This window comes from Mustela putorius, unplaced genomic scaffold (genome assembly GCF_011764305.1).
Source record: "Mustela putorius furo isolate JIRA1106 unplaced genomic scaffold, ASM1176430v1.1 tig00003845_pilon_pilon_pilon, whole genome shotgun sequence".
Taxonomy (NCBI): domain Eukaryota; kingdom Metazoa; phylum Chordata; class Mammalia; order Carnivora; family Mustelidae; genus Mustela; species Mustela putorius.
This window is the reverse complement of record NW_025421998.1, coordinates 22,546,057-22,570,147: the sequence shown is the minus strand read 5'-3', so window position 1 is coordinate 22,570,147 and position 24,091 is coordinate 22,546,057. Positions and strand designations below refer to the sequence as shown.

Sequence of the window (24,091 nt, the reverse complement as noted above, 5' to 3'; positions counted from 1 at the left end):
CTTTCTCTCAGTCTTGCAGTATCTTTCTTAAAATAATTATTTGTTTTTCCTCCCAAAGCGTATTAGGTCCTCTAGTGGGTCTTCTTTTTTCTAAACATCTTTCGTCCTCCTGTTTCTGTCTGAGGCTAAGTGTTCCTCTGACCCTTGGAGATATTTCATCATGTCTCTCCCTAGCAGAGTCCACCATATCCACATCCATCTCTCTCTCTCTTTTTTTTTTAAAGATTTTTATTTTCTTATTTGTTAGAGAGAGACAGCGAGAAAGGGAATACAAGCAGAGGAAGTAGAAGAGGGAGAGGCAGGCATCCTGTTGAGTAGGGAGCCCCATGTGGGGCGCGATCCCCCATGAGATCATGACCTGAGGTGAAGGCAGGCACTTAACCAACTGAGCCACCCAGGCGCCCCTCCACACCTCTTTTTTGCAGACGCTCATTTTACTGAAGTGCAGTCCTTGCATGTGTTATGATCCTCAACTGTCCATATTTAAAAGTGAAACTGAAAAGTTTCCCTAATGTTCTTAGCCAGGGATAGAATATGAACATCTGTCAAATGGGGACCTTTTTTTTTTTTTTTTTTTTTGGAGACACCCTCAGTTTTTGACTTGGGGTAGGTGGTAGGAATTTTGCAAACCGTGCCTCCGGGAGGATTATATACTTATATCAAACATTCCTGGGATTCTGCAGAGCAACTAAGAGCCCTTCTTGCCTTTGTCACTCTCCCCACCCTCCACCCCCACCAAGAACACACTAGAACAGCAATGAGCTTTCTGTAAATGTGCAAATAGTAAATATTTCGAGTCTTCGTGGGCCCGGTGGTCTCTGTCACACTGTTTAACCCTGTTGTCATGAAAGCAGCCTTAGATACCACATAAATAAATCAGTGTGGCTGCATTCCAGTAAATGGTATTTACCAATATGGGCAGCAGGTTTTGCTCCATGGGCCAGTTTGCCAATCCCCTGCCCTAGATTAGACCTTCCAAAACCATGATAAATTCGTCATCATGCCTTGATTTTCATTTCATATTCTAAAATTCTCTTGAGCTGTCATGCCATATAATGGCCTCTCTCTGCCAGATAAATAGATTCTTTCAGGTTCTTTTCATTGCTGAGGGTTTATGCATTTTAAAGTCTTTGCTAAAGAGGATAGCCGTGTGCATTCAGTCTGTCATCTGGAACCGGACATCTTAGAGTCTGCGTTTTTACACCTACTGAAGTTTGAGAACTATTGTATGGAGTGGTAGGTAACAAGAAGACTCCTTTCCCATCTACTGTACAACTTAGATGTTCCCCACCCTACCCTGACCGCCTCTCAACAGAGCCTATGCTCAGAATTGCGTTTATGGAGTGTTTATGAATATTCCTGGTACTACCTTTTGGAGTAGCGTCTCCGGCCATCTACCCAGTCTGACAAAGCTGATTACTCCTTATGTTTATCTTTCATATCAGACTAGGACATTGGCTCAAGAGCAATTTCTCATTCTTTGGGGATTTTAGCCCTGTTAATTCTCTATCCTATAATTGGCATTATCTGGAATCTTAGTTATCCTTTCGCTTTCTGGGGAACAGCGAAGATTAACTTGAGGCTGTGGGTACCATGTAAGCAGATGGCTGCTCTGCGCTTGCCAGGAGAGTTACAGCCCCTCGTGGGGCCAGCTCTTTGTACTGATTGTCCAGTTAATGGTTACCCACTGGCTTCCCACCCTGCCTTACCCCAGTTTTTTTTGTTTTTTGTTTTTTTTTTTTTTACCTTCCCTAACCATTGCTAGCTCCCTAGCACTTTAATGGAATTCCATGGTTATGATTTCAACATCTCCTGAGAAAGACTGTATGTAAGAAAAAGCCCAAGATGTAATTCAAACCTGTTTTGTGTCTCATCTGCCCTCTATCTGCTAACTTGTGTCCAGCACAGTCTTCCTTTTGAATTTTGAGCCCACAGCTGTGTCGGTCTGTCCCAGCTGCTCTCACACGGACGGGCTTGCTTCATCAAATGTCTCAGTGAATCAACCAGTGCTCCATCACCACCCACCTCCACCTCTGATGTTCACATTTACATGGTTCTGTCAATTTCCAGAAGCAGATGAATGAATCCGAGAAATGTAATATTTCTACTTGAAGGATCTGTTGAGTTTTCTGTTGCATACCACAACCAAACTTGGCAACAATCAAACATTTACTCAGGAGTCCACATTCTTGCCTGGGATCCGCTGGGTGGCTGTCTTCTGCTAGGCTCACTTTGGGACTGTCATGGAGCCACAGGAATGGAAATGCCCTCCTGGGGCTGGGATGTGGAGGGTGGTTTCACCCACAGCTGAGGTCTCAGCTGGAATGAATGGGACTCCGCAGGGCTGATAAGGCATTTCTCCCTCCATGTGGTCTGAACAGCAGGGTATCTGGAGCAGTTTCCACAGTGGCTTAGGACTCTAAGAGAGCAAAAGGGAAAACTGTCAGGCCTCTCAGCCTAGCCTCCAACCAGCCCGGCATCACTTCTACCCCTTCTGCTGATCAAGGCAAGTCACAGGTCAGCTCATATTCATGGGCCTGGAAACTAAGCCCTGTGTTTTGATGGGAGAAGGAGCAAAACATTTCCAGTCATCTTTTATCCCCTGCACTCCCGCTTCTGTGGCTTCCTTGTTTCTGAATTACTTGACTTTGTTCAAACTTCCCTCAGAAACTTATCTTTTACTTTTGTAGACACTCTACCTTTTTACCTTTTTGGCACAGAGGCATGGATAATGGGTTGCCTTTCAATTCTCCAACATGCTACGAATAAATAACAGAGAATCATAATACCACATCCAGGGAATATGAGCAGTGAAATCAGCTGGTCTCCAGCTCTGTCTTCTGAATAAAAATAGAGAAAGGGGTTGCAGTAATTCACTGTGTAAGAGCTAACAAAATATCCAGACTCACATCTGTGTTAGGTAATTTTCTAAATTTTACCCCTTGGTATTTATGAGCTTTAAATGCTACACACAGAAAAAAAGTATTATGCTCTACAAAAGCCAGAAAAATAGAATTGAATTTCTAGCCAGCTGACCAATACTAATGTCTCCCGTAGAGAAGAAATAAATTGTGCTTCTTTAGCTTGTCAATATATTTACTCTTGATTCTTTCCAAACACACCTAACTTTTAAAACCTCACTTCATTTTGTTCAAATACCTAACATCTCCCCTACAAGCAATGTGTCTTTCAGATCAATCACCGGACATCTCGCAGAGCCGGAGAAAGCCGCAGTAAACACTCTGTATCTTCTGTCCTCCCTTTAAGATGATATATTAGGTAATATAAATGCCATCATTGACACAATACTTGATTTTTGGCTACACACCACACCACTTGAGAGGTTTAAAACATTGTTGCATCAATTCTTAAAATCATGATATGCTTCAATAACACATTTAGTTTTGGGTTACAAAGAAGAGGTCTTTGTAACCCAAACAAGTGCTATTGCAGTGCCTCTTTTTGGCACATTTCTATCTTTTCTCTCTTTGTAAATGCCTTGTATGATACTGTTTACGACCTCTTCATTTAAAATCAGAGTCTAGATAAAAGCTCACTTGAGAAGGATTAACTACTATACATGTTCTATCTAGTTTTCATCTCTACCCCAGGCTTAAGAACTTGATTCTCATTTGAGCACAGATATAGCAAAGTTTGTTACTTTAATTTTGTTTCTAGTTTCAGTATTGGTATCCATTTGGGTGAGTCACACAGTAATTGAGTTACGACATTTGTGACTGCTGTACCTATTAACACCAAGGAAGTCTGCACTTAAATGTACTATTATCACTATTAGTTTTAAGTTATTCTGCAGAGAAGCTTTATGTTAATTTGTAGCAGAGGTCCACTGGCACTCCTAGGAGCTCAAGAAGAAAGGAGGTGGGACTCCTACTCAGCCTAAGAGCCCAGCTCTGCACGATACTAGACATTATAATACCAGGGATGTTACATTAGAGTAATCTTACTGGGTATGAAGTTGGCGAAAATCTGAAAGCTAATCATTTAAGTTTAATGGAAAAGGACTGGTGATTATGGGGTTAATGCTGACTTTTTATTACCACTCCATGGAGGAAGTGGTTGACTGTCAGTATATTAGGGAAAGACTTTTAGCTTAAGTTAGACACATTTGAAATAATGCTATCATCTAAATGCATTTAAGAAGTTTTTATTATTTTAATTCCTTAGGTCTGGGTCCAGGATCCCCAGGATCCTTGCTTATCAATGAAAAAAAAAAAGGATCCAAATAGGTACAAAGAGTACCAGATTCTGGTGTCTGGATTGGCATATGTGCTTTTATAGGCAACGTTTAAAGTCTTTCAGTTCCTATTACTCTCGGTCTGGCAACTAATGCAACTGAGCCTTTGGTTCATCAGGGAACAATCTGTTTTTTATAAAAGGTACTTGTTTTCACCCGCCCCTCCTTCAGTGGACTTATAAACTCTTGCTACTTGCCATCCCCTGTCCCCAGCACCTAACTATAAGCTCTCTAGGTCAGAGCCTATGTCTGACTTCATCAATAATAAATTCCCAAGGCATATTTACTACCAGATATATGACATATGTTCAGCTGTTCAATTGGGTGATTGAACAGTTGAAGGAATCTATCTGGGCAGCACTGATTTCCTTACATGGATTACTATGAAGGCACAAGATTTGCTGTAATTATCATAGATTTTCCTATGATTATTTATGCTCCCTTAGAGGATTATTTAAGGCTTTTCTTTATCTAATTTAACCAAACATTTGATTAGATGAGGCATTACATATAAAGTACTTAAAGTAGGCCATGGCATATGGAATCATTCGGAATTGGTAACCATTATTAATATTTATAAGACTGTCTTCCAGTAAATTGGAGGAAGCTTTAGTATTCTGGGAGTGATAGATCTATGAAAAGAGTTATGAACAGCCTAGGATGGTCACCATTTGGACCCTGGAAATGAAATGATTCTGTATGGAACACTAACAGCAAAAAAACTCTTACTTCTTAAAGTAGTTCCCACTTTTAAAGGAGATAATTAGAAAATTGTTGGAATTGTAGTGCCATGTTGACAACTGTTATTCTGTTGGTAGACTGGCATCTGAAGTAGGACACTCAATCTCGTGTGTGTGTGTAAAGACTACTGAAAATTGGGCTGGGGTGCCACTTGGGCATGCCATTGGATTTTGACTCTTTTTACTAGATATAAGTATTTTTACTAGATACCCTAGAGACATCGCTATCCTCATCTTCATTTGTTTAATGAAGTTTCTCATTTTTTGATATTATAACCCACTCCAAAATAAAAACATGTCCATCCCGAATCATAAGAAACAAAATAGAAAAGTCTAGAGAGGGTAAGATAGTTGGAAAATGTCTGAGGCAAAATATACGTTTCTGTTAGAAGCAATAGTACTCCCTGAATCAAATATCCGTAGAAGATGTTGGTGCATATTCCTACAGATTGGCATGTAGGCTCAATGAATAGTTTAATTTCCTAGGTACACACACATATATCACCCCCTAAGGATATGTGCATGTAAGTGAGAAAAAGAGGCAAGAAATATGTCTTTCACTGTTTCCCAGCTAAGTCTTAGATCTTAGTTCATAATTATAAACCTCTTCGCATTCTAAACAAGAAGACTTCACTGAAGTCAATAGGAGATAAATTGCCATGCAGACCTTTGTTTATAAGTGTAATTCTGCTGGTTTTTGCAAGCTGCCAGTGAAATTAGAGATGGAGCGCACTGGAGTCGGCAAATAGCAAAGCTGCTACAGCTGCAGAAACATGATTCCCGTACCGAGTGTAATTAATGCGCCTCTCACACGCGCCAGCTGAGGATTTGCATGAACTGACAGGATCACACACGGTAACTCTTGTGCCATCGTCTAATTTACTACTTTGTTCAAAAATCCAACTCTGTGAGGTGAATTTTGCATCTCTTAATGGCAAGAACCATCGTCAGAAATGAAAACATTTCATCACATAAACGAGATATTGACAAAAAGGGGGAACTTTGTTTTGTGAAACCAAGATTAATAACCTAGAACTGTCTTTCTCTGTGTTATGAGCTTCATATTCCTTCCCTCTTTGTTTTTAAAGTGTTGGGTCCTGAAATTTTCATTTCTCTGGCTTCTTTGTTCTTCTTTCCTATTTTTCTCACCTGACTAGGGAAAAAGCAAACACTGGATCTATTTTCTCCTGTGTTCTCATGAGAGAATGAAATTTGGGGCGTGAAAAAACAGACTTAGGTTGCCACATCTCGAAATGTCGTATGAAGCACTTAACATACTTTCCAGGCATCATGATGGATAGACATGCAAGGTTAGCAATACTGGCATGTTTGCAGAGCAGTTTCTCACGGACTTGTGTAAGATTGTGATCCTGAATTGGGACATAAAAGCTTTGAAGCATTAGAGTCATGAGGTTGGGGCTAGATGTAGCAGGAGCTGAAATTACACAAATCCATCCTGCATGAAGTGAACATTCCTGAGAAACAAGGTGCCGTGCTTTTGTGGTCATTGACATCTGCCTACAGGCTACATCGGTGGTGGCCAGTGTAATCTCAGAATTTACAAATAGGACCTCAAGTACAAACTAAAAGATATGGAATTGTTTCCAGTGTTTCTCATCAAGGCTGAGTCCTTGAGATCTTTTTTTTTTTTTTCCTAAAGAAATGCAAAGGTCATTTTTCCTTTGGAAAAAAATAACCACCTGCCATTTCCTAGAGAAAAGGTGACATTTTTCTATGAAAAGGAGACATTTTTGCCCAGAGGCGAGTAGAGGCAGTTTCTGGGATTGCCTGACAGTGAGTTTACATAAGAGCAGAGCAAGGTGCTGTGCCTCTGGCAGAGATGACATTTCTCTCCCTAGTCTTAGAGTTGCAAATTCTACAAAATACAAAACTGACTTTCTGGTGGTAATTCTGGTCTCTCATTGATGTGTGCTCTGGCATTACTAATTAATGCTGTGAACGCGTGCCATGCTGAGACCAGGGGAGGTCATACAAAGATGGTGGACGGGGAACTTCCTGAGCTACAAGTCCAGCCCTGTGCTTTGATTTCTATCACTGACTAATCTTGCTCTGTTTCACCTAGCGCCTCACTGCACAGCATCAGTGTTCCTGTCTATTAATAATTGCTCAGAATAGATATGTCCATTTGTTCATTCATTTATTCAGCAAACTTTATAATGGGACGTTAAGTTGGGGCTTTTCATAGAACTGGCCCTGGGACCCATCACCTTCTCCCGTGGCTACTGTGGAACTGCCCTCCTACAATAAACTGCCCCTGCTCCTCTACTGAAAAAGAAAATGGAGGGGGAAAAAGAATCTTCAAAATAGTTTTCCTTATAGGTGGAATGCAGTGCTTCTGTTGAGAAGTAACCCAGTTATCCCCAGGCGAAAGGGAGGGGTGCTTCCCATCCCCATTTCAATCTAAGTGAGGAGGGAGGTTCTAAATGAAAAATCACTCCTCGAAATTGAGATTGCAAAACAAGGGGAGGTGGTGTTTTGGCTTCCAAATTGGACATCTGCTCAGGCAGTGAGTGGACTCACTTCCTTTGCCCGTCAGAACAGGAAAGAAGTGAATTGGAGAGAGGAAGGAGAATAGAAAACACAACAGTGAAGCCACTGCACCTAGTATTTGGCATGACAAGGCTGTGCCAAGTTCTCTATGGTTGAAAGAGACCTTGACCTGAGCCAGTCGTCTTCCATATACCGCTCAGGAGAGCCACCTGCTGGGCAAAGAAAACGGCATCAGCAGGCTGGGCAGTGCTCCAATATGGCAGCCGCTGATGGAGATGAAAGAGGTCAAGTTTGGACCAAATACTGCACTGATCCTGGGATGAATGCACAGACCCATCCCATGAGATAGCCAGCCCCTAGGCAACTGCCACTTCAATGGCCAGTTACCATTCACGACACAGGCAGCCGATTAAATAAAACCAGCCAATTGCAGCCATTGCAGCCAATTAAATAAAAAAGACTCCCTCTCTGGAAGAATTAGACCTCCTCTAAGAGTAAGGGAGGGAAGAAGCAGTGACCCAGGGGCAAACTGTGCCTCCCCCACCTCAAAGCTGTCAGGGTCCCATGCAGATGGCAGGAGGAAAAGAGGTTTAAAGTTGAGGCTTTAAGGAGACTAGGTGTATTGTAGCCAAAAGTGACTTCGAAGTTAAGAATTTTCCTAAGCTATCATTAAGGAATGGGAAGAGGTGAAAATAGTAACTGTAGGAGAAAACATCCTTCACATTTTTAGCCCCCACCCCCAAATGAGACTGCTCCATAAATGTGTGTGTACAGGGAGTACCCAGCACACATCAGCCATCCCTCCAGGTTCTGGGGACTCACGGATGAGTGATAGAGTCTCTGCCATAAAGGATGGCACTGTCTGGCAAAGCCATAGAGGTTTGTGAGCAATTTCAAATGACACCTGGAGATAAATACTAGAAGAGGGGTATACAGTCTCCTGATCAATGAATCTCTCATGAGAGGGTGTAGGGAGAGGTCAGGAGAGGTTTCACAGCTGAAGTGTGATTCAAAGACCTGAAGGGAGATTGTAAATTTATTAAGATTCCAGGTATGGGGAATATAGTGTGCAAAAGTGCGACATCCATTCATTCAGCGGACATGTGCAGGAGATTTTACTATGAGCCAGGATCTGTGCCAGGTAGGTTATTGGCTTATAAGAAGAAAACAACATGATCCTTGCATGGGTCCACGTCTAGGGCACCTGGAAAACCATGAGCTCTTTGTTATGCCTGAAACCGAGGAGGCAACGGAGAGGGATGACAGAACTAGAAGTTGAGGGGAATAATAATAGTAATAGGGAAGGAAACTATAAATTAACTTAGGAGTCACAGAGGGCTTGCAAGCAGGGCTGTAACCTCATCAAATATGCATTTTAGAACGATAGATCTAGAGTCAGGGTAATATATGAATTGTAGAAAAAGAGACAGGAATCAGAAGAGAAGTTAAGAAATGTTCAGTATCGCTTCCGTGTACCTCCCCAAACCCACCTTCTCTGGTGCCCTTTATGGACTCCACCATTTAGCTTCCTTGTCTTAGAGCTTCCCTCTGGGCTCCATGAGTGGGAAGAAGCTGCTGGCTATCAGAGGCCGGGAGAGAGTGAGGCACTAGCATTTAGTGCCCTCACTTATTCCCTGCCAGGTTGCTGCGTGCTGGGCATCCATCTTTTGGAAGCTCTGCTCTCACAACCACAGAGGAGGAGAGGAAATGAAATGGGAAGTATGTGGACAGTGCTCCTTCTTGTCAGACTGAATGAGATGAGTGAAGACAGTTAACTACATTTGCTTCTTTGGGTTTCCTGCTGGAGGAGCTGGGTGGACTGTGATGCCATTAACACAGAAGAAGCAAGTTTGGAGTGTTTCAACCTAGTAAGAATGTTTCAGTGGCACCTGGGTGACTCAGTTAAGCATCTGCCTTCAGCTCAGGTCATGATCCTGGGGTCCTGGGATCGAGCCCCTTGTTGGGTTCCCTGCTTATCAGGGAGTCTGCTTCTCCCTCTCCCTGCCTCTCACTCCTGCTCTCTATTGCTATCTCCCTCTGTCTCTCAAATAAATAAATAACAATCTTTTAAATAAAGGATGTTTTAATAACTCCTTAGTCATAAGGAATTGAGGCTAATTTAGGTAATATGGTGAACAAGGCTTCTATAAGTTTTATGTTTCTAAGAGTCAGTATCTACATGCATTTGAACAATTGCTCAGAGACAATTAAGTTCTTAACTTCATAATTTGTATTTTCTTTGGGGCGTGTTTTATGATTTCCTTTTTAATTTTTTATTTTTTTCAGGGAGAAGTGGTAGCAATAGGATTTATTCTGTATTGCCAGCAAAGTTCATACTTGTCAACAACTCGGTGGGATGGGAAAGGGAAAGAATTATATGCTAAAATCTGCAACATAGAGAGGATGCAAAGTGCTTCAGTCATTGATTAGCTGCCAAAAGGAAGAAGCAGCAGCTTTGTCTTCCATCAAATTCTTCTGGGTTTTTCCAGATGGGAGAGCAACCGCAAATGGGTGAAAGTTATAGAGAGACAGATTTTGATTCATTATTTAAAAAAAAAAAAAAGCTTAATGACAGTGCTGGGTTGTCTAATAATAATATTCATTCTTTGAGTTTAATGGCAATGTGCCAAACTCCTAATATATAGTATCTGATTTAATCTCTATAGTAACTTGGTGGAATAGAGATAATTATTCTTATTTTACAAACAAGGAAACAAGTTCGGAAAAGTTGATTAATTAGCCCAAGCTCACACCACTAGTACATGATAAGGTTGAGATTCAAGCTCCTATTTGACTACCATGCTACTACTTTCTAGAATAGTCAGCTCCCCAGAATTGGAAGTCTTACCAGAGTCTGATTAATCACTTCTCAAGTATTTCTGCTCTGGTTGGAGGTTGAACCATTTGACTCAAAGTCACCATCTCTGAGGGGCATTATCATGATACCCCTTCTCTACCTGCCTTCTCTTTCTTCCCACCCACTCCCCTGACCCTGGTTTTCTTGAATAGTGTGTGTGTGTGTGTATTGAATTTAATCTGTAAAACATTTTGTATTTTTTATTTATAAAGAAAGACATTGAGGGAAAGTGCTAAATAGAAGAAAAACAAATCTGTTCCCTTTTCACTGTTCCTTTATATACCCTAGTACACACATCTCATATACCCTTGTCTAGCTAGATAAAAGGAAAATTCAAAGTCAATAAAGAGAATGAATAATATTTTATAATATCATGGTTTTTTTCCCTAGCCATATGACCCAGTTTTTTTGCCCCCAAACCCCACTGATTTCAAGGGGGAGTGGAGCCAGTAAATATATATAGAAGCTGTGCTGTTATGTTTTGTTTTATCAAAAAATGGTATCTGGTATTAAGAAGTATTAAACTAAAGGTGTTTTAAAGCTTCTTGGAACAAGAATACCTATCCTATAATTTTTTTTTAAGTATGTCATTTAGAAAACCAAGTTGTCTAAACAGAGAACTTAGATTCCTAGGAAAATTTCACATGATTATTGAGGTTCAAATGAAACTATGTTTTGTGAAGGGAAACCTATGAACACATAAAATAGACATAATCAGCCCAAGGGGTAAGTGATGAAGTAGGATTCCAAGGCAGGTCTCTGAGGCTCCTAATTCCAAACTACTTCCCCTAGAGAAGCACTTTGAGACTTCATTTAGTTTCAAGTATGGGACAGATGAAGGCATGTAGTATTACTGAGCAAGTGGTCCCAAGAAACTTGATGTCTTCTTAAGACAACAGAGGACCTGGAAACATCCTTGAGGTTTTTACACCAATCCAAACATGTTATATTTCTTTTGCTTAAAGGAAAAAGTCTGAATGTCCTTTGCTCACATATGTAAGATGTTAAAGTGTAAAATGAGGTCCTCGGAGGAAAATTAGTCACACAAAGAGTGTCGTTACAATGAAATACTGAGATTTGCATCACACTCTGTTCATGTGTTGAGACCCAACTATATGTTGGGTAGCTTTGCCCAGTAGACCTCTGGCATTTACTGGGATAAATAACACGGTGACTATAAGAAATATTTTGGAAACTGCAAAATATGCTTCAGTTGTAAGTTAGTTTTATGATGATTTTACATTCCTGAATATTTTAATATGCCACTTTCTCCATTTTAACCTACTGTGCTGATGTGCCTTCTTATCTTTTCCCTTCTGGGTGTTGTCAATCTGTCTAATTAGATTATAGGCTCATTAGGTGGAGGCCAATGGCTAATTCCATGTTTAGTACAGAAACAGGACACTGTTGGTATTTAATCATCCATAGTCTCCTGTTCTGGCTCGGCAGGGTATAACAATACATCTTCTGAAAGCTCAGTAGAGTGAAAATTCCCCTGCAGAGGGCAAGAAGAAAGCAAGAAGGACAAATGAATTTTCATTCAACCCTTGAAGAGTTCTTCTTTTTACGAGAGTATAATAGCTAAGCCACTAACCTATAGAATGGAAAATCAGCCTGAATACATGTAAAAGAAAAAAATCAATATGCAGTAGCTGTTTTATGCAGCACTGTTCAATTCCAAAAGAGCTGACAGTTGGTGGAAACAAACAAACAAAAAAAAAAAACAAGATGCAGTATGCCATTTGGGAAAAAAAAAGTAAAGCAAATAATTCGTATGTGGAACTTTTATGAGTGTCTCAAAACTGTTTAAGGAAAGCTAACTGAGTATTCCTTGGAGAATCATGAACGACGTAAGACTAGGGAAAGTATAAGTTTACCTAGTATATAGGTAAGGGAAACACACACACAGTGAAGCTCCAGGATTCAGAGTTTATCAGTTCTGGGGCCAGAATCCCTGATTACTCATCTGCTATCCTATGTAGTTTATAAAATCTATAGGGATTTAACAGTATCTGCTCTCTCTGGGGTTTGAATTTAAGTTCTGCTGAAATTCTTAATAAAAAGAGTTTCACATTTTCTTCTTCTTAGTTGAATCCCTGTTGGTTCGCAACCAAGTTTACCTTGGCTTCTTCTGGAGCTTTATTTAGCTTAATTGACAGTATCTGCTAAGGTAGACAGAAAAAAACAAAAATTATTCACTTCCCATTGATAGGTGAATTCTGTAAGCGTTTACTGATAGAGTTGCTAAAAAATTTCTACTGCTAACCTCTTTTATGATAGATACACCAAGGATTACAGAGTTCTTTTTCTTGCTAGCTAAGTAAGGCATTCCCTCTGAAAATATCATTAACACCACTTGGGGGTCATATAGAAATCAGCTTAAGGATCTCAGAATGTTTAAAGAGCTTTATCTATAATCTCCTCAATGTAAAGGGGAAAAATGCAATGTAAAAGATGAATGCTTATTTTTGTGCACCCAGTGTCATTACTGAGCTAAAATTTGATGGAAAAAAAGGAATATAAGCTTTTATTCATTGCTTGCAACGCACCTTGAAATATGGAAAAAAGTAGAGACAACTTTGTATCTGAAAGCATTTCCATCCAAAGTAATAGCTGTAGGGAATAAATGGATACTTTGTGAAAGAGATTCGGCTCTTAGCAATATGAACAAGGGATGTAATTAGAATGTATTGTCCATTCCTGAATATCTTTTTAAAATATACTTAAATATTCAAGTGAAGTCTTAGGTCCTTGATACATTAATTGAACTATGGATGTATACTTATTAACGCAACTCTAAAACCTTCATGATAAATACTAACTTTGAAAACTGAAAAAAGGTGGGGGATGGCAAAGTATCACAGATACTTCTCTATCACTCATAACACAGATAGACTGCTAAGAAACTTCTCAGCAGGCATCCCAGGCCATATGTGTGGAAGTGCCGAGACCCAGATACCCCTCATGCAGCAAAGTATCTACTGTGATAGATTGTAGAAATAACAAATCTTCCATTGTGGAAGAGGTTTCAAAGAAGAGTATATTTTGGAGTGAGTCGAGGAAAGTATAGGAAATTGTTGAGGTGAAGCAAAATCGATACTGAGAAGAAAGAAGAGAAAGGAAGAAAGAGGGAGAGAAAGAGAACCATAGCTTCTTCCTGTAAGTGGAAAGCATGTTTGTATACCTGCTAACTAATTCCCAAGTGAAAAACTTAATACCATAAAATGAATAAGACAGAAATGAAGTAGAATCAGAAGAGGGGAAAAAAAGACCCCTGATTTTAAAGACTTAATTTCTTAGCCTGTTCATATACATTTAATCCTTATTTGAACAGCATATAATTCTGAATATAATGGAGTCTGAGCTAATTGGCTGAGAATGATAATATCCTTTAAAACTAGCTTCTGGCATAATGTCCAGTCTTTGCCAGGCCTATAATTACTGATGTGTGTATGTGAGCAAGGAACTATGTGATTTGGTTGGGCTCAATGGGCTAGTAATAATACCCCTGATCAGTGTTTGAAATCCTCCAAGGAAGAGCCTCGTATGAATAGCATGACCCCATTCTATAGAAAGCAGTGCTTTTGAGAAATGAAAGGAATGACAGAGTATATGAACTCCATCATCAACTTGTATTTCTGAGAAAATGGCAAAATATGCAACCCTGCCAAGTATATGCCCGCTAATGTGATTCATTTTGGATATGAGTTAACACTTCAGCACACAGATGTCCAGATCCCAGATGATGTCTCTCACTTAATACTGGCTCACATTACTTAATGATTTCACTTAGTTGTGTGAAATCAAAATGCAGAACACTTAATTACAAGTGGGAGATGGTAGAAAGTGCTAACGGGACTGTTGACTCGGAAACTTGGGAAAGTAGCTTCTTACTTTCTTGCCTCAGTGTCCTCTGCCCAGTAGTATGATGATTAGATTATGTCCGAGGTCCTCTCCAGTTCTAAAATCATATAAATGGACAATTGTGAACCACAAAATTACAAATGTTGGTTTAATAACAGCCTAAAATTGTGGCCTTTAAATGACATGTCCAAATCAGCAAACTGGATGAAGTTCATTCACGAAAAAGGGGTATGATCAGCAATTAACTCTGGGAATCGGTGTCCTGTCCTCTAACAGAAACAGCCACAATATGTTGAATACAGTCCAAGAGAATCAAAACATAAGTCCCGACAAAGGCAGAGTCAGCTCATTTTATGATTTCTTTCTTTCTTTTTTTTTTATATGATTTTATTTATTTACTTGACAGAGATCACAAGCAGGCAAAGAGGCAGGCAAAGGGGGTGGGGGAATCTGGCTCCCCGCTGAGCAGAGAGCCTGATGCGGGGCTCGATCCCAGGACCCTGAGATCATGACCTGAGCCGAAGGCAGAGGTTCAACCCACTGAGCCACCCAGGTGCCCCTCATTTTATGATTTCTAATGAATACATGCACAAGATACTATATAGCCTAAAAATGACATAAAATGTTTAATTATCCCGCAGCATGACTTGGACACACTACACAGTCTCTATAATTGAAAGAGCAAAGAATGATGGCTAAAGTTACCAAGCAAAAGGCAGCAGACTGAAAAAAGTCAACTCAGAGGCCAGGAGGCCATGTCTGGACATGCCCCTTGTTAACAGCGATAAACTGTTACTAATAGAGCCAATTCTAAACTTTCTAAGCTATGGATCATTGCTCTCCCGGGCTGGCTGTGGTCAGTTCGTATTATAACTGAAGTCCATCTTCATACCGTCACACAGGACCTTCTTTCTCTTTGCATTTTTCTTTTCTTGATATTATAATGATTCCTTGGCAAATTCTCCATCCTACAAAGTTCCATTGTTCTTCTGTGTCCATCCTGCTTCCTCTCCCATTGCCACCACACAAACATGCACAACAAATCAGAACTGCTACTTCTGAGGTATTTTTTTTAACTCCATAGGTAATATGCCAATGCCAAGACTTAAATTATTTTTTTTAAGATTTTATTTATTTATTTGACAGAGAGAGAGATCACAAGTAGGCAGAGAGGCAGGCAGAGAGAGAGAGAGAGGAGGAAGCAGGCTCCCTGCTGAGCAGAGAGCCCGATGCGGGACTCGATCCCAGGACCCTGAGATCATGACCTGAGCCAAAGGCAGCGGCTTAACCCACTGAGCCACCCAGGCGCCCAAGGCTTAAATTATTTTTATAGGAAATGAACATTTCATATTGGTCTGCCTTCTTAATCCTATAATACAACTTCCTTTCTTTCTGCCTGTTTCTAGAGAGCTGTAAGCTTGAAACCATGGTACTCATGAAAAGTAATAAAGAGACATTAGTAAATATGTGGGGCATCTGGGTGACTCAGTGGGTTAAGTGTCTGACTTTGGCTCAGGTCCTGATCTCAGGGTCCTGGGATTGAGCCCTGTGTTGGGCTCCATGCTCAGCAGGGAGTCTGCTTGAGATTCTCTCCCTCCACCCCTTGCCCTGCTCTTGCCTGTGTCTGCACGCTCTCTCTCTCTCTCAAAATTATTCTCTCACAAAAATAAATAAAATCTTTAAATACTTAATATGCATTAAATGCTATTAATATGTCATTATAAAATACATGTTATGTAACAAAACGTCCATAGCAATACTGTGCATCCCAAGAACATTCTATGTGGCTCCTAAGCTACCTTTTGAAGTCTTCTGCTGGACATACACTAAGGCAGAGTGCAGTTCAGGAACTGTCACTTATAGAAGCAACTTATCTTTGAACTATTATGCACAAGACTTCATTTGGATAACACATGTTACAGAAACATAGAGTTCAGTTGCTCTTTTTAATATAAGTGGGGAACGAGCAGTCTTTCAAAGTGAACAGCATCTTAGGATGGGTTAATTTAGTATAGGTTGATTCATGTTTCCATGCTAACTCATGTCTCTAGACCTCCCAGTCTCTTAACTTTCTTTCTGTAATTTATTTTAGGTCACAAATACAATAATTTTTTTAAACGCCATTCTAAAAAAAATCACTGTGGTACCAGAGGACCTTATATAATAGCAAATAAGCATATGGTTTTTGTTTTGTTGTTTGTTTGGTATTTTTTTTTTTTTTGTCTCTGAAAAAAGAAGTGTTGTCTTGGATATGTGGATACAGCCTTAAATTAAGAAAAGTAAATAAACACCCTGCCTGCCACTGTGCATGATAATTCACAAAAGCATGGATACTTTTTCTTCCACTGATTTCATCTTGACATTTTTTTTTACACCAAGAGCAGAATTCCCATTTCTTTTATTAAAATGTCATTTTTATGTTTTTGCCTACATATGTAATTAGATTTTAATGTTTACTTTGTATTGGAATCTTTGTTCCTATTTTTTATTATTCAAGTTGGAAATGCATATTTGATGTTTTGAATTGACAACTACATTGATAAAATTTGAATTTTTTTAAAGATTTTATTTATTTATTTGACAGAGAGATCACAAGTAGGCAGAGAGGCAGGCAGAGAGAGGGCAGGGGGAAGCAGACTCCCTGTTGAGCAGAGAGCCCAGATGTGGGGCTCCATCCCAGGACCCTGAGATCATGACCTGAGCCGAAGGCAGAGGCTTAACCCACTGAGCCACCGAGGCGCCCCTAAAGTTTGAATTTCTTTATGTTATTAAGCCTTGTTTCCAAATCATCCCTTCATTGGCCAAAATATACCCAGTGTTTTATTTTCTCTGTGGTTGAACAATTTTTTTGTGGTACTTTTGGAAGTAGCTAAAATTGACAATTTACCTAAAGTCATTGCAGAAATAAATGTTTCTGCTACATAAGAAATCTAGGCCTAACCATTAAAATGCCTAAATTTTACTTAGTATTTCTGTTAGGTCCCCCAATAATGGGTCCGTGATCAAAGGAGCGAGACTGATACAAAGCGAAGGTCAAGCAAAGCTTTATTTCCCGCCAAGCATCAAGAATCAAACCAGCCGGGGCTGTCTCTTACAAAGAGGCGACCCCTCCCTGCCTTACAGACGAACCTTTATAGAGCAAAGGCCATGTGGTTGGGCCCCACCACACAGAGGTGGCCAATGAGATTGTAACACACAGTGAAAGCTGCACAGTCATGCTAGGTCACACACGTGTGGCCAATTGAATTACAATTTACCCTAGTAGATATTTGAGCTATCCTACCACCTTGGTCAGAATTGGCGCCCAAAAGGCGGGACCCACACTCATTGGTAGCTAGGGAGACAGTATGCGGGCCCCACTGATTGGATGTCTCCACCTGGCCTGACCCACCCTTGTATTTGGGCTTTGTTATCTGGGACTGGTTTCCCTGATGTGCTTTTAAGTAAGTTCCAGGGGTTGGGGGGAGTGGGGGAGAGGCAGGGTCAGTTTAAGTTTTATTGCATCAACAACAAAATCACTGTTGAACCAGATGTAATTGTTCTGACTAAATAGACCCTTACATTTCTACATCCACATTAAATGTTTCTGTTTTTTAACTTAAGAAAAAACATTAACATTTGAAACCAAAACTTACAACTTTTTATTAGTGTGTGATTTTCATCCACACTTTCCATTTCAGCTCAGTTTGCTCTGGTTGCCAGTATGTAAATTCCCATTTCATGTAATACTGTGTTCAGATTAGGAGGTCCCTCCGTCCCTTTAGCAAATTAAGGATTTGTAAAAAAGTGCCAAGAGTTTGCATACTGACTTCTTAAAGTTCGAAAGAAAGCCAGAACGTCTTTCCAGTATGGGAGCGCTCACAAAGGTATTCTACCTCTGGATTTATGATTCAAAGGATACTACATGCCCTCATCTTTGCCTCCTTTTTGACATGCCCTCATCTTTGCCTCCTTTTTGACATGAACTTAGGCGTAAGCCAAAGTTCTAATTCTAAAAGTTTCAGTTGTCCCTTTTATCTCTATCATGTTGGCGTGACCTTCCATATGCAAATACCATGAAAAATTCTTGATACCTATGACTTTCCTCTCCTCACATCCAGCCCCTTGATCCTCTGCAGTTTGGCTTCCAAAACCACTGCTCTACCCTGCCTCTGGTGTCATCTGCCTCTGTCTGCCAAACCCTGAGGCCTTGATTCACTGTTCTTGAACTCTGATAAGTATTTAACATTGCAGACCACACCCTCCTTGTTCGGTGACACTGAGCAGCGGACCCCCCCTTTCCCACCCCTTCAAGTGCTGCCGGAATCTCTTATCTTCTCACTGCCCCTGGGGATTACCATTCATTCAGCCTCCTCTTCTTCTGTCTGTATTTCCTGGAAGATTTCACCCATTCTGATCCTACGCTACTTGTTAGCTGTGTCAGGTAAGGCAAGATATTTAGCTTCTCTGGACCTTATGATTCTCATCAGCAAACTAGGGATACTATTTGATGTAAAAATCGAATGAGCTGGCACTTTGAAAGCACAGAAAACAGTACCTGTCACATAGTAAGTCATTCATTATTAGCCGTCATCATTATTTTTCACTTTATCACACTTAAAGCTTCATGTTCATCTTTGATTATGTTTCCATATTTCCAGTCGCCTTTAAGATATGATCAACAGAATACTCCATCAACATCATCTCAAACGCCAACATGTCATAAACAAAAGTCTGTTTCTTGGGCTGTGTCCCCTTCTCAAAATGGCTTATTTGTTCAAATACCCTCTTTCTATCACTGATATTACCATTCTTTATGGAATCAATATTAACTGGTAATTTAACCTTTGTCTCTCATTGTCTAATTTAACTTTGCCACTGAGCCTCTCAGATTTTATGGTTCTATTTTGAATTCATTAAGTTTTGTTACTTCTCAGTGTTCCACCTTGGTCCAGATCCTTGTCATTTTACACTTGGATTAATCACTCTTCTCTACTCCCAGCATCTTTATTCCAACCAAATAAGATCTTATAAACACCACTTTTAATGTGTCAGGATCTGGTCAGTGTTCTTCTACTCAAGAAGTTAGAATCAAAGGAATAAAACTACACCAGCAATTATTAAAGAATTTAAAATAGCAGAGCTGATGTCACTTTTAAAATACATATTGGAAGAGAGGGGAACCCTTCTACACTGTTGGTGGGAATGCAAGCTGGTACAACCACTCTGGAAAACAGTGTGCAGGTTTCTCAAAAAACTGAAAATAGAGCTACCCTATGACCCAGCGATTGCACTACTGGGTATATATCCTAAAGATACAAACGTGGTGCTCCGAAGGGGCACGTGCACCTGAATGTTTATAGCAGCAATGTCCACAATAGCCAAACTAGGGAAAGAACCTAGATGTCCATCAACAGATGAATGGATAAAGAAGATGTGGTATATATATACACAATGGAATACTATGCAGCCATCAAAAGAAATGAAATCTTGCCATTTGCGAAGACGTGGATGGAATTAGAGGGTATTATGCGTAGCGAAATAAGTCAATTGGAAAAAGACAACTATCATATGATCTCCCTGATATGAGGAAGTGGAGATGCAATGTGGGGAGGTTGGGGGTAGGAAAAGAAAAAATGAAAAAAGATGGGATTGGGAGGGAGACAAATCATAAAAGACTCAATCTCAAAAACCGGACTGAGGGTTGCTGGGGGCAGGGGAACAGGAGAGGGTGGTGGAGATATGGACATTGGGGAGGGTATGTGCTATGATGAGTGCTGTGAAATGTGTTAACCTGGCGATTCACAGACCTATGCCCCTGGGGAAAAAATACATATATGTTTATTAAAAATTAATTAATTTAAAAAATGCATATTGAAAACTTAAGGTGATAAATTAAAAACTTATTTTAGCTACTTAAAATCTGGCATATATATTATTAAATTTTTATAGAAGATTAAGAAAATAAGCAGGAAGGATCATAGAACTGCTCCAGCAAACACTAATGGAGCACACAAAAAGGCAAACGTTACTACTTCTGTGACTACTACATTTATAATAATGGTAATACTTTCAGACATTTATTACCTACGTTACACTTTGCAAAGCATTTTTTTTTCCAGGAGGTCAGGAAATATTTTATTCACAACTAGGGACATGGCCATAAGAGAGGGAAGCACACAGGACTGCAAACTAAAACCCAATAGCCAGCAAGGGCCCTTTGGGCCAGAAACCCTGCATCCTGAGGTCCTCACGGTCTCCCACCAAACAAGACTGGGCATCCAGGAGAAGGGGCAGTGGATCTGGTGTCCCACAGAGTGAAAGGATATATGATGCCTCATTCCGAGAGACAGGGTGAGGAGGTAAAATGGAGGGAGGGTCCATCACTGCCTAACATCACCTCCTCCTCTCAGAGCCAACACCAGATGGAGGACTAAACCACCTAGGATCTTATAATCAGCTGCTGTCTTCTCATCATTCTTCTGTTTTTCACAGCCGCTGCGGCTATGGGGGGATTCCCTCTTTCTCCTCCACATGCTCCTTGATTCGCTCCACCTTGTCTGTAGGTTCAGTGTCAATTCCAATCTCCTTTCCGGTCAGCATCTTCACTTTAATTAGCATCTTCTTCCCAGTTTGGAGCTCCACACAGATACTTTGCTGCTTCTACCGCTGCAGTCGCTGCTGCCGCTCCTTTGCAAAGCATTTTGACATAAAGTATTTCATTTACTTTTCACAATTCAATGAGAAGAGTATTGATATTAATCTATTTTACAAAATTAAAAACTGAGCCTCACAAGGTTAAACAGCTTACTAGAGATCATGCAGCCGAGAAGTGATGGAGGCAGAACTCAAACTCACGTCAGGTTCCATTGCACTATTAAAAGACCTCAATAAATATTTTTTAACAACTTACTGCATTTTAATAACTTAATAATAGCACCTAGTGAAAGCTGAGTGAGTGAGTGAATTATTAGATAGACTATAATAATTCTAAAGCTGATTATTTAAATATATTAAGATTGGGGCACATTATATGAAGAAAACTTAGAATAGTTCCCTAAATAGTGGATGTCTAGCTGCATTGAATATTGACTTTCAAAGGGCACCCTTTGAAAATTACCACCCACAAAATGCCCTGTCTCAGATTTTCATGGACCTCAGTGTACTGTAGTCATGGAACATCCAAGGGGAAAGTTGTGTATAGGAAGAAAACAGTGAACATAGAAAATAGGGCGTAGAGAAACAGACTACTATGTATCGATCTCTATCCAGAAAGACAGTGTGTCCAAAACATGGGTCGAGTTGGCCTCACAGTGGCCTGAATACCTTGTCCCATCCTTTGCTCTCCCACCCCTATGTCCTAAACAAGCTTTTGTTTTCCCAGATACCTTGATATGCAAAAAAGAGAGTGCTCCTCACTGAAAGTGGGTTATAATTGAATGAGCTGGCAGTCTGGTTTTATACTGATTTCTCTTGTTAGTGTTTGAGTATCACTAAAAGTCGGACTATTTCAGGGTGTCCTCAGAATGTCCAGAAGGGCTGAGAACCAGCTATCTAGACCATAGTGACTTAACTTAGGTATTGCCTTCCCAAGGAAGTCTTAGCAGCAAAAATCAAGTTCCCTTATAAAACATCCCCACTAGAATACCATTGTCAACGAATTTCACCACTGGCGTAGTGAAAAAAAATGCTGAATATTAGAAATTTATTACATGAAACTACCAGAAATTTAAAGTGAGGCTTAGTTCTGTTTGATCCAGTCGCCTGATTCCCATTAAGTTGATTCAAATTCAAGTCTTTAATTCTCCTATCTAACATATCTCTTGGGGCGCTTGGGTGCCTCAGTCAGTTAAGCATCTGCTTTGGGCTCAGATCATGATCTCGGGAATCCAGGGATTGAGCCCCAAGGTACACTCTCTGGTTTCTGCTTCTCCCTCTCCCTCTGCCCCTCCCCCTGCTTCTGCACACACTCTCTCTCTCCTCTTCTCTCGAATAGATACATAAATAAAATCTTTAAAATATCTCTTATTCAGAAATCTGATGCCTTTTTAAAAAAATATTTTTTATATATTTGACAGACAGAGATCACAAGTAGGCAGAGAAGCAGGTAGAGGGGGTTGGGGTGGGGAGCAGTCTCCCTGCAGAGCAGAGAGCCCCATGCAGGGCTCGATTTCAGGGCCCTGAGATCATGACCTGAGCTGAAGGCAGAGGCTTTAACCCCACTGAGCCACCCAGGCACCCCATGATGCCGTTTTAACTGTCTCTTTTTACCTTATTTAGCTGTTTCAAATACCTTATTAGCTTTGGCCAACCTGGATCCCTCTCTTCAAAGACTTGTCATCTTGGCTCATTCTAGTCACTCCTAAAAGAAGTTTTAAAACTTTCTGTTATGGAATATTCTAATCATATACAGAAGTAGAGAAAATAGTATAATAAATCTCTATGTACTCATCAATCAGGTTATTAACTCTTAGCCAATCTGGAAGGATATTAGCTCTTTCCCAGTGTTTAAATTCATCAAAGTCTATCTCAAGTTCTGTGTTCTACAATGACCTTCCCCTCTTATTATTGCATCCCAAATTTGATCTATTGCCTTTCTGACTTTTTATTGGACAGTATTAGTGTTTCTATTTTGCTGTCTGATGAAGTTGGTTTTTTCTTTTTCCTTTCCTGCTCCTAGTCTCTAGTATAAGCTCTCCAAATCCACAGGGAAGTCCCATATGCATTTTTTATGCAGAGCCACAACGAATATAGCATGAACTTCACTATAGATAACTTCAAAAGTAAACCTAATGAGCTACCTAATTACTACTTGGCAAAAAGGGAATATAGTGTCTAGAAAAGAGTAAGTAATATCATCACTTTAGTGCTACAAAGTATTTGCCCCCAGTGAAATTCATTAGCCAAAGGATGAGCAATCATTTCCTTTTTTTCTAATAACTGTCTTCATAATTAACAGCTTGTATAACTGTAATATGGGGGAAATACATAAAATCTTTTTACAAGCACAAATAAAATTAGCCTTTATTTTATAAATGTTGTCTTTTGAATATAAAATAGTCTAAAATTATAGAGTTGACAGACAAACCTATGACATTTAAGTGTTAATGTCTTCTTTCTTTTTCTTTATGTGGGATTAATATTCATGTAGTTCAACTGACATTACCTAATGATTACAGAAATTATGAAGATGAAACAAAAGTTAATTTTCCTGGATGTACTTTATACCCTGGGAAGAATGCTAATGGTAGTTTAAAGCATTTGGACCTGAACTGGACATATGTATCTTTCTACTCATTTGGCTATTTTAAATAGGATTTAAAACACTCGGGTGAAATTATTTAGAAATTTCTCAGTTGCAAATTACTTGGCACTGACTATTAATCTGCTAGTCTTACGTAAACATTATTCCCAAAACCATGCCAATGACTCCCAGGACCCTAAAGTGAATTGTTGATTCAAGATCAAGCTGGCCTTCATGCCCAATATGGAGTGGCCAGCATGAACGTGTGAAAATGTGACATATGGATAGCCCACTCTTTCCACTTTCCCAGAATTTCCAATATTTAGAGTCTCATTGAAGATTTCAGCAAAAGAAGAATACAGTCATTTGGTGCTGAAATTAGTGCATAAAACCGTAATTTTATATCCTGGGGAGCTTCTGTATCATAGCATTTAACTAATAAGCTTCATTAATATTTGGCAGTATATCTTTTATTTAAATGACTTGATGACAGTTTCAAAGGCAAGTACACTCTGGAAGGCATTTTATTTTATGCCCATAGTTGGAATGTGGACAAGAAACCAGTGTCGCCTAGTGAAGCAGTAGCCAAGTGAAAATGGGTTTAAATTGAAGAAACGATAAGCTTATCAAAGGGCTGTTAT

General features: G+C 39.8%; 2 protein-coding genes across 6 annotated transcripts in view; one reads left to right on the top strand and one right to left on the bottom strand.

Annotated features, from left to right (window-relative positions):
* Positions 1-24,091, top strand: part of MAGI2 (membrane associated guanylate kinase, WW and PDZ domain containing 2) — a 1,343,119-nt gene that overhangs the window by 1,038,742 nt on the left and 280,286 nt on the right. The gene's annotated exons all lie outside the window — the stretch shown is intronic.
* Positions 20,524-20,891, bottom strand: LOC106006630 (NEDD8-like). Its single transcript, XM_045089719.1, is given in 2 exon segments — positions 20,524-20,698; positions 20,700-20,891. Coding segments are annotated over 2 exon segments (237 nt in total). The 5' UTR covers positions 20,828-20,891; the 3' UTR covers positions 20,524-20,589.